This window comes from Crocodylus porosus, unplaced genomic scaffold (genome assembly GCF_001723895.1).
Source record: "Crocodylus porosus isolate Cpor-Errol unplaced genomic scaffold, CroPor_comp1, whole genome shotgun sequence".
Classification (NCBI taxonomy): Eukaryota; Metazoa; Chordata; order Crocodylia; family Crocodylidae; genus Crocodylus; species Crocodylus porosus.
The window spans coordinates 53,624,922-53,636,380 of record NW_017728947.1 but is presented as its reverse complement, the minus strand read 5'-3'; the positions used below and the strand labels follow the sequence as shown (position 1 = coordinate 53,636,380).

Here is an 11,459-nt window from a genome sequence, read left to right as displayed (position 1 = left end):
GTCCAACCTATGGTGAGTTATAATTGCCCAATGTATCAGGCCAAGAGGGAGAGGGATAGATACTAATATAGGTAACAAGTTAGGTGGTTTTGATTCTTCCTTGTATAAATTCCAGAAGAGAGACAAACATATTGTTTTTCACAATTAAATAAACAACAGACATATTTTCACTTCTTCGAATAGTTTCTTAATCTCCCAAACCCCACCATCCAACACACACACACACACACACACAAACGCACACACACTTGCTGTTCTTCAGCAGTACTAGGACAAGTTGGAACTTTACCTACTCCTATTCATTGAATTTGAGGAACAGTTTTGGGGTGGCTCCTTTTTTCTAACTTGTCCTATATGATAGAGGGCAGATGGGGGCAGGTGGGTATAAGGCACATATGCAACAATCCCTACTGCTGAAGATTTCCTCCTCTTACCTGCACACAAACTCTTTGACCAAGAGATCCAGAATTCTTAAAAACTAGACCCTCCAGAAACAGTGTAGGGGGTAGACCCATGACCTCAAAAAAGGCTATGAGAAGGGAGTGGGAAATGGACAGCTTATCCCATTTCTTAATGCATAACTTTCAGACTACAAAAGTCTCTATAATTCACCCCCCAGAGAAGGTCTGTCCTGTACAAAGAATGAGGAAGAAGACCTATTAACAATCATATATGATCACATAATTCAAGATGTTATCACACATATATAGGCCAAAGTGGTCCAAATTTAAAGTTATGCAAGAAACCACCCGGATTTCAGCATAGCCTAACCTCTGCATGTTTGATTTTGCAATCTTAAGGATCTTTTAGGGTAATTATCTCTGTCTCTTCTCTTAAGTATTGATTAGTTATTAGAACCTATACTTATTTCAATGAAATAAATACTTTGTTTTGTTTGATAGCATTGACCTTGGGTCAAATACACATCTGAGTCAGCTTGTATTTCAACTGTACCTTATAACACTATCATTAAGCTACCCTTAAAATATATGGAGTAGGTGTCAGCTGACTAGCAAGCTTTGCATTTATATAATTTGGCCCTGCTTGCGCAACCTTTCTACAACTTCACTATTTGTGATTTTATCTTGCCATTTGACTTGCACAAGAGCTTAAAAGAGTTCTTAATGAAACCCTTCTGGCACACCAGCATATATGATCAGAAACCATAAACACAGAGAAGAGCATATAAGATGTGCCTAATATATTTTCTATCCAGTGTTGTGACCTAGGTGGATATGACTTGTATACCTTCCCTCACACAGTATAACATAAAAAGTGTATATTGATATGCTTCCTGTAGAAACTTAATCATAACTCTAAGATAAGGTAGTAGCTGCTACTAAGTGGTAAACACTTGAGCTTGTTTTTTCGTTTTGTTTTTCTGCAATATCAGGCTGGTTCCAGACATGTGTGTGTGTGCAAGCATATACTCATCTGGAACCAGCATGATGCATATACATTTATATGATTTTGGTAATAATTAATTTCTTGGTCAATGAGACCACTGTTTGACAAGACTTCTCTTTCCTAAGGGTAATGCATCACTCACAGGGGGTTTGACAATATGAATACTGTGTTAGGATTTACTTAACATTGTAGAGATTATACAGATGCAGCTCTAACATTGTAGAAATACAGCTTGGAATTACATTTACTATTACCCTTGTGAAAATTGTCAGTTACATTTGGGAGCATCCTCTAAAGTACACGTAATCTGCATGGCTTGGGTAGTAATCAGTCTCCTGTTAACTACACAGATCACATTGTAGTAGTGAAGTCTGATTTTTTCTGTAATTTCTGTTCAGTAATCCATGGCAAATCCTTTCATATTGCACTGTAGGATGAACTGACAATACCAAATGAGATCCAAGCTCTACACAATTTTGGTTCTAAACCTGTATCCAACATATTGGAAAATGGCCACAACATTATCAGATAGCTAGATAAAAGGACTGGTCATTTAGCAACCTTTATACAAATGGATGTTAGAGGATGATATGAGTATTAGCCTAGGATAACAGATGAAAAAAATAGTTTTGATATTCATTTAATGTGCAACATAATCAAGATGAAAGGACTAAAAACTAAGGTAAAAATAGAATGCCTTTCTGATAACCTCATGTATAACAACTTAATGTAAACAGAGATACAAAGAGCAGGCAAAGCCTGAAGTCACATACAAACTTAAATGAGGTAAAATCAGATGTCCTTGACCTAGATTTTCAGAAGTATCTGTTGTTTTTAGGTGCCTTAATTCTTCAGTGTCCATCTGGAGAGATCCAGATTTTCAAAAGCACTGTGCAACTTCATTGCGGCAACTGTGGTTGCTTTGCACTTCCAAAATAACACAGCACAAGATGTCTCAAGTTGGGCACCAAAAACTAGGCCTACTTTTGAAAACATGGTGTCCTTAAAAGGACTTAAACAGTTTACCACTACAAAAAGGAGATTAAGGGGATTTAAAGTGATGCATTGATAGACCAAGGAGTTGGAGACTTAAGAGTCAGTTAAATTGTGGCAGTTTTTTTTCAATCTTGCTTTCCTGTTTGCTGCACTCTTTTCTAGTCCCAGTTATGTGCAAGTTATACCAATTTATGCTCAATGTGGCCAAATTAAAAAGTAATGTATCAAAAGAAGAACATATATTCATTATTGGTAAGTGCAGCTCTAAATTTAAGTAAGAGCTACTTAGCCCAAGGGAGAACCCACACTGTTGTAAAATGTATATTGAAGAACCTGAAAACAGTACAAGTTACACTTCTTTAAATGTCCTGAATTCCATCAGATAGATCTTTGATTTTAATTTTTTGCATGCAGTGTCAAAGAGTCTGAAGCTGAATAGTGCAAAATTTAATCTTAAAAGTCCAAAAGCTAGACATACTTCAGAAGGGTAAAGAGTCTGGGAGGTGTTCAGATTCCAAGACCAGATGACACCCAGGCAGGAAGCCAAGAGAAAAGCCAAAACAGAAATCACACCCAGGCCAGAAGCCAAGAGAGAAAACATGCTTAAAAAACATGGAAGGCTTTTGGAAGAAAGAAGTGCAAGAGACTCAATCCCTGACACCTGGTCTGATCAGCTTAGAGTGGCCAGAAATTTCATCCTTGAGGATAACTAGGACTCAAGGCATAAGGGTAAAATAGGCAGCTTTATGCTACCTGTCTTTTCTTAGAAGAGGAATGTCAATGACCACCAAAGCAGGTCAAGGGGTGGATCCCAGGGGAAGGCAATTCATACCACTCTTCTGCTGTGCTCCACATATGCAATAAGCTCTCTCAGCTCCCAGCCTGATCAGCATGGGCTCCTTCTGGAGCTCTGTCTATGGAAGGAGGAGAGCTTGTTCTTCAGCTAGTTGGTAAGGCTGTTTCTGAAGCCACTGCTTTCATATGGCTCTGAATCCCAGAAGGTGAGCACTTCCATTGTTCACCTGTCCTTTCCCCCTGCCTTAAATTGGCACAAGGAAGGTTGCTGTGCCAGGTGACCTGGTCAGGCAAAATGGTTGCAGTGCCTGCACCCTGAAGTTTCACTAAAGTAGTGGCAAGAGCCTATGCTGCCCATATGATATGCTCAAAGGGCTCCCTGAAAAGACAAAGGTCTTGCAAGAGCCCTCACTGACTAGCCAAGAGCTCATGGCATGTTTCTCAGAGCCAAAGGAAGTGTGGCCATGGTCAGGTCAAGATGGGAGAGGCAAAACTAGAACATTCAGTTCTCTGGCCTAGTACAGCAGTCCCTACAGAACAGCACTGTAACTAACTGAACTTAGATAGCCCCTCAGAAACCCTTCCAGGTCCGACATCAGAGGAGGTGGTCATGTGGCTTAGAACCATCTTTCCTCTATTCAGAGAAACAGGATTTGTCCTACCATGATGCATGGAGGAAGAATAGTGACAAGTTATTGACATCATATGCTTAGATATTCAGTTGTAATAATCTGTCAGAAGCAAATTTTCAACCCAATCAAATGCCCAGATGTAGCAAATGGAAAAACAACCTGTAGCAAAGTTTGGGCAACAGGGGTAGCAGTGACATTCCCTGGTGATCACGTAACCCTTGCTGCACTCCAGCTCTGCCTCTCCTTTCCTCCCCTTCTCACTCACCTGCCACACCCTGATGTATTTTTAAGAGAGGCTGCCTAATGGGTCTTAGACCAAGCTGCCATTCCCATGACAGTTAGTAGGTCCCTGCTAGACCCCACCAGTTTTAACTCTGCCATCATACCAAGTAGGCCCCATCAGCTCATCTATGCCCAGCTGGGCATCTGTATCCTTAAGGGCTATTCACAGCCTCCAACCTCCCCTACAACCATGTCCATACCTCACAGGTGTTATTGTACCCTTGTCAGGACCTCAGCCTTCATAATCTGTACCCCTTTTCTTTAGCTGGCCCTTTTAGCCTGGGCCAACTGTGCTAGACCTGGCTTCTGGGCTCCATTTCTTGTCTCACTACTTTGGTCCTGGGTCCCCTGGCCCTTTCTTCAACCTGCCTTGGGCAATGAATCTGTTTTGGCTCTGTCTGGGCCCTCAGGGCCCTGTCTCAGCCCAGCTTTGAGCAACGAGCCTACTTTAGCTCTGTCTGGGCCCTTTGCTCCTACTTGCTTTCAGCTCATGCTAAGCTATCATCTCTCTCTCTAGGCTGTAGCCCATTGGCAGCAGAAGTGGGGGGATAACAGGGCTTAGCCCCCCCTCCCCAATGCAGGGCAGCGGTAGGGCAGCAAGGCAGCCTAGCCACAGGCTTCTGGTGGCTGCAGCAGAGGAGGGGTGTGCGCACAGTGGTGAGGGAGGGAGTGGGGCTGGGGCTGGGGAGGGGCAGGTGCTGCACAGGCATGGTGGTGCAGGGTGTGGGAATGAGCCATGAGTGGCTCATCTTGGGGGGCATGGCTCCCACTGCTATGCACACTCCAGGAGGCATGGTGGAGGTATGCCCCTGGATCTGCACAGGGCAAGGCAGGATGCTGCCCAGACTGGGCTGGGACTGTGCTGAGCATTTCCCAGCTGGGGGTGGGGGGGCAGGGGATGGGTTGTGCTGTGCTTGTGGTGGGCAGTAGTGGCACTAGGAGGGGGGTTATCAGGGGGGAGGCTGCAGCCACTCCAAAATTCACCATAGCCCCCTGACCTCCCTTCCCAGTGCTGTCATTGCCCACCCTGAGCGCAGCGTGGCCCAGCCCCTGCCAGGAGAAGCCTAGTGCTGGCCTGGCCCCATCCCACAGCAGCAGCCTGCCCTGCCCCACACAGATCCAGGGCCACATGTCTCCCCCCCACCCCCTCATCCCAGGGTGTGGGCAGTGGCGGGAGCTGCCACCCCCTCCCCATGCTACCCAGACAACCTGCTCACAGCTCCATCCCATGCCCTGCCCCTGTTGTGCAAAGTTTGCCCTAGCCACAGCCCTACTCCCTCCCCCACACATGGCTCTTTCCCCTCCCCTTGCCCCTTCCCCCACAGACTTACCTGCTAGGAGGGGGTGCGCGCGCACACACACACACACACACACACATATGCATGCATGTGGTTAGTCCCAACAAATAATTTTTTCTCCCTCCATCTATGCTCAAACCTACTTTATGTACCAGTTCCCCCAGCCCTTGGTAGGCTCAAGACACTCTCTTGCTTTTAGGCACTATTGGGACTGCCATAACACTCCTAATATTCCTAAACTCAAACTGCTGGTATGAACTGTAACAAAGGAATAAGTACATTGGCTATAACAGAAAATAAACCCACACAGAGTCCCAGATATCAACAGCAGCTTACTGTCAGAGTAGCCATACCTCCCCTTGCCCTGGGTTATATCCTCCTGATAACAAGTAAGGCTGTGCGAAGCTTTGGTAGCTGATTCAATTCAGAGGAGATTCAGCCCAATTTGGGGATTGAATCCCCAAATCTGAATAGAATCAGGAGACCAAGTAAAAGCTCTGAATCGATTCAAAGTATCTGAATCAATTCAGAAAAGATTTGGTTGATTCAGAGATTCGGCCGATTCAGAGATTCAGCCATAGACTGAGCAGGCAGCTCACAGCTGCCTCCAGCTGGTAAGTCTGTTGGGGTTGGGGGAGGGGAGAGGGAAGGAGCATGCAGGAGGGAGGGATTGGGGATAGAGCTGGGACAAGCTGCCCAGCCGGGGAGGGGCAGGTCATGTTACTTGGGGAGGGAGACACAGGGGCATGGAATGTGGGTGCAGCAGCCCTGGGAGTGGGGGCTATGCCCTGCTACCACCTGGAGTAAGGCATGCCTGCATTGCGCCCCCTCCCACGCTGGCTGGGCAAGAAGCAGTAGGGCATAGCCCCTGCAGCTCCCCCTGCTGGGGCAGAGACAGGTACAGGCCGGGAGCCATGGGAAAAGCCCCCATGGCTGCTCTGCCTGGCCCCATCCCCCACCCAGCCCAGCCTCCTGCCACTTTAAAAAAAGAAAAAAAAAAAAGGAAAAAAGCCCCACACTCACTGTCTCTGGCAACAGCAATCAGGGGTTTCTGAGGGCTTGTGGCAGAGTCCCCTTGTGCAGCACAGGGAAGTGGGGGGCAGCATGGATCGCGGCCCCGCTTGGCACCCATGCAGCAGGTGCCCCATGGTGCGGGTGTGGTGTGGCTCAGCAGGACACTGGACAGTCTGGGAGCTGGGGCTGCTCCAGCAGTCACCCAGAGCCTGGCAGCACTCAGCCCCAGCAGCCCCAGCTCCCAATGGGGGAGAGAAGGGGTGTGGGGAGGCAGATTGAGGCCCCTGTAGTGGAGGAGGGAATGGGGCTGGGGCTGGGGCAGGGGCAGATGCTACAAAGCCAGGGCAGATTCAAGGATGGAGCCGTGAGCAGCTCATCCAAGGGGGTGTGGCTTCTACCACTATGAGTACCCTAGGAGGGTACGGGGGACATGTGTCTCCTGATCTGTGCATGGGGCAAGGGTGGGCTGCCACTGTGAGCTGGGACAGTGCTGAGCTCTTTCCGGCGGGGGACGGGGTCAGACTGTGCTTGGGGCAGGTGGTGGTGGCACTGGGAGCAGGAGTACAGGGAGGGCTGCAGCCACCCCAAAATTAGCCATAGCCCCCCTCCCAGTGCTGTTGCTGCCTGCCCCAAGTGCAGCCCTGGCCCAATACCCCACTGAGAAGGGTCTGGCAGCATCTCTGGCCAGAGCCCTCATCAGCAGCCCACCCTTGCTCTGCATGCAGTTCCAGGGGCATACCCTCCTGGGGTGTACCAGCAGCGGGAGCTGCCACCCCATCCCTATGCCTCCCCGGACGAGCCACTCATAGCTTCATTCTGCACCCCACCCTGGCTGTCCAGCACCTGCCCCTGCCCCAGCTCCACTCCCTCCCCCTCACCACTGGGACCTCAGTTTGCTCCCTACCCCCATGCCTCTTCCCTCACAACAGACTTAGCAGCTGGACCTGGCTGCTCTCCATGCCACTGGGCTGCGCTCCTGGCCTCCTGCTTGCTGCACTGTGGCTGCGCACATACACAGGGCATTTATCAGTGAAACGATCAGCGACATTAGCCAAAAAAAGCCAATTGCCAATACTGTCAATTTTCCTTGTATCAGTGCCAATCCAATATGGGATTGACGTATTGGTGCACCTCTAGTCATTTGTTGTACTTTTCAACCCGTTCACAATATCAGTCTCTTGGATTGCTTTCAGATGTTGATTCCGGTAACTCCCGGCCAATCTGGGAGGCTTGGCAACCCTACTCCGCAGGCAGAATTCCCCTGACTGGCCACAGGTATGCGCTTTCACTCTAATGGGCAGCTCCCTGCCTAGGCATCAGTATTTCTTTGCTGTCTTCCTTCTTATGCTGTCCCCTGCTCATCTGTCTGGGCTCTATCTGCTGCCATTTATCTCCTTAAAGTAACAGGAGCCCCAGGCTCACAGTTGCACACCCATTGACTTCAGTAGATGGTAGATGCACCAGGCCATTTGTGCCTTACATGAATGACATGGAAAAGATACTAAAGTGAATACAAAGAAAACTGGGACTTTTTTTAATCCAGGAAATATAGTACCTTGTGATACTTCTGAATTTGTGTTGAATATGTTGCCCTTATTATACTCCTAAGTTCAGTTAATCACTTATATTTGCACAGTAATGTACATCTTGGTTCTTATGTAATATTATGATAATGAGCCATATCATATTGTGATGCTTTAAGTATCTGCATGCATGATAATAATAAAAATTACTTTCTTTTATTAGACTCTGGTGATTGTGGTAGTCTCTTAAATTCTGATAATTTTTAGAACTATGACAATTTCTAGGAACATTAGAGATACTTACTGGGATCTGACCGACGGAGGTTTCTTATTCGTATTACTCTTATAGTGAGCAAGCAGCAAGGAGATGATAACATCTGTAGAAGAATAACATGTAATGAGGAGAGCAAACCTTAAAGACAAAACTAATACCTACCATAAAATAGGCAACCTAATCAACTATTTCATCCTAATAAAATATTCAATAAAAATGGTGATCACCTAATCATTTTCTAGATTTAAACCCGAAACAATGCAATGTTATAACGAAAGTCAGAAAATTTGAATATGATTATAAAGGTATTAATTGCTTTACTATTAACAAAAGTCCAACAGTTTTTCTGGGGGGGAAATTGTCTACTTAGCAGTCAAGGTTTTTTCCTTGCAGTTTGTCAGGGAAAGAAAGAAAAAATTGCATAGGTGGGGTTTTTTGCTTGGTTGTTTTTACAGGTGATAAGGTTAATTCTAGGAAAAACAGATGTTATCAGCATGGTACACCGTCACTTAGAGGAGTAATAGGAATGACAGCTGTCCTCTGCAGACCTCTTTCTAAAGTGGTGGACCCTCCTAGAGGGCAAAATTGGACCCATGGTCTTTAGGCTGCCTCCAACCTCAAGTAGGATTACCTGTGGTTTGACATACCCCTCATATTACTAATTATGATGCATATATTCCTTTAAAGTGATTTATTCTAACTGCACTGTACAGCTTAACATAGTGATTTCCACATTCAAGGATTTATGAAAACTCTTTCCTTCAGTTTTGATTCACATAGGTTTATAAGTCCTTGAGCTTCTCTGATTTTTAGATTCAAACAAATCCAAGAAGCTGGCTAATGTATCACACACTGAGCTCCATGCAGCCTTACCTGGACTGCTTCGGATGCCTAAACTGGCTGAAGATTACAGCATACACATACTTCAAAAATATTTCAAATGCATGCATCCATTCCCCTTCATTAGTGAAGTATGACATGATTTCCTTCTAAAGAATGGAATTTCCTTTTGATTAATTCTAAAATGCTGTATCCAGCCCAGTCACATCGGCAAAATGCTACCCTAACAAAGCCAGTAAGTCAGCATTTCCTGTGATCACGACATAGAGTCAAAAGCCTTGCTGAGGAAGCTCCCTTTCCACATACCTATGCAAACATTTCCTCCCATGATGACCAGTTACACCAGAATCCTACACCATCATTATTTTTACAGAGCTGTTAAGTTTTATGAGCTGACTTAATCTCAATTAAGAGTGTCCGTCTACTTAAAAAACACTCCAGAAATAACAATGGAATGACTGCAAAGGCATTTGCAGATAGAGAGGCTGGAGGAATCTCAATCAACATGTGTGGTAATAAATGATCCTGGCTGGATTTTCTGTGACTCCCTGTATGAAACTGATGCTTTAGCAATATCTCACAAATGTGATTATTTCTCCTTCAAATTAGCACTAATGACTAAACTATTAAAAACATCTACAAATTATTTATACACAAATATAAAATGTGCCCAATGCACTGTTTCTGAGCAATTAATTTATGTAAATACAAGCGGTACAGCAACTATAGGCAGGCAAGATTCTTTGGGTAGGTGCAATACTTTTTATTAGACCAACTGACCAGTCGGAGAAAATTTCTTTGCAAGCTTTCAGGCACAAACACCTGTCTTCAGGTATAGGGATTTTCTGCTGTTCTGAGATCTCTGAGGAATGAAAGAAACTAAAAGTGTGACAGGAGGTCAGTGAGAATGTAAATAGGTGGAAATAAGGAAAACAATGGGTAGAGAAGGGAGGGGAGGGGGAAATAATGCCAAAGATAAGCAAGGGAGACTAATGTAGTTGAGTTCTCCATGGTAGAAGAGAGGCAGTTTGAGAAAAAGTAAATAGCTGGAAATTAGGAAGACAAAGGGTAGAGAAGGAGGGCTGGGGAGGAAGGTGGGGAAGGAAGTGTAAATGGTAAGGTCAGGCAGGTTATAATGTGTCATAAAGTGAACATCTATATTGAGTCCATGATTTTTTGTATCCAGTATATTTATGACATGAAGTTCATAGGTTTGTCTATGAAAAGATATCACATCTACTCAAAGGCCTTGCCTGCTTATGTCTGTAGACCAACATCGCTACAACCAAAAACTGTACAGCAGCTAAGGTAGCCAACAATAACAGTCAGTAATCCTATTACTTAAATAAATCTCCCTATTTAGATCCACCAAGATAAATAATTGGGCAAATAAATGAGACTTGCAGTACACTGGAGAGGCTGACTATTTAAATGGGTTGCATGTACATGAAAACTCCATAGGTCAAATAATAATAGTCCTTTTACAGCATCTGATGTGTCGGAGTGCTGCCACCCACCACCACATGCTGCTGTCACTTCCCAGGAGTGGGGTGAGAGGAAGCATGTACATGGCAGCTGCTGCTGCCACCCACCACCCTGCACTGCAACCACTCCACATCCGGCCACGTGCCATTCCCCCCCATCCCACGTCCGGCCCTGTGCCACACTCCCCACCCCCACGCTCTACATCTGCCTGGCCTGCTCTACTGAAGCCACGCCCTGCTCGTCATTCTTGATGGGCATTCTCGACACAGCACTGGCTGGAGCCACGCCCTGCCAGGAGCCATGCCCCCCAAAAGCATTATGGACAGACAGACAGACATACAGACAGACAAAGAGATAGACACATAGACAGACGGATTAAGCCATGTACAGTGGAGTCGCATCTTATGCGCATTTAACCATCGCGAATTCAGCTATATGTGCTTGACTGCTGGGGCTGGCTGCCAGGTGCTGGCCAGGGCACAGTGTGTAGTGCAGCACCGTGTGGTACTGCCTGCATGCGCCGGCGTGGCTGGGGAGCGGCAGCTTGCTCACGCTCAGCTGGCTGCCCTGGCGGGATGAGGCGGCAGAAGACGAGAGGGGTGAGGAGTGTGTGCGGAAGGCGCAGCTGTTGCACTGCACGCACGGGCTGTGTGGCGCCGCGCCTACCATGTCTGGGCCCTGCGGCGCCAGCGGCTGCTTGGCACCGAAGCCTGGTGGGAAGGACAATTTAAGGGATTTTCAACTATACATAATTTTCACCTTACGCGCTGACTTCAGAACACAACCCCCATGTAAGATGCAACTCTGTTGTATATATATGGGGCTCCAAGATGAACATGAGTCGGCAGTGTGACGAAACCATCAGAAAAGCCAATGGCACTTTATCGTGCATCAGCAGATGCATGACAAATAG

At 46.2% G+C, this 11,459-nt stretch overlaps 1 protein-coding gene across 1 annotated transcript in view; it reads right to left on the bottom strand.

Moving 5' to 3' along the window:
- LOC109321619 (cytosolic phospholipase A2 epsilon-like) overlaps positions 1–11,459 on the bottom strand; it is a 53,819-nt gene that overhangs the window by 28,896 nt on the left and 13,464 nt on the right. The window contains exon 3 of the mRNA XM_019552352.1: positions 8,252–8,324. Coding sequence (XP_019407897.1) covers positions 8,252–8,324 — 73 coding nt within the window. The remainder of the gene's footprint in view (positions 1–8,251; positions 8,325–11,459) is intronic.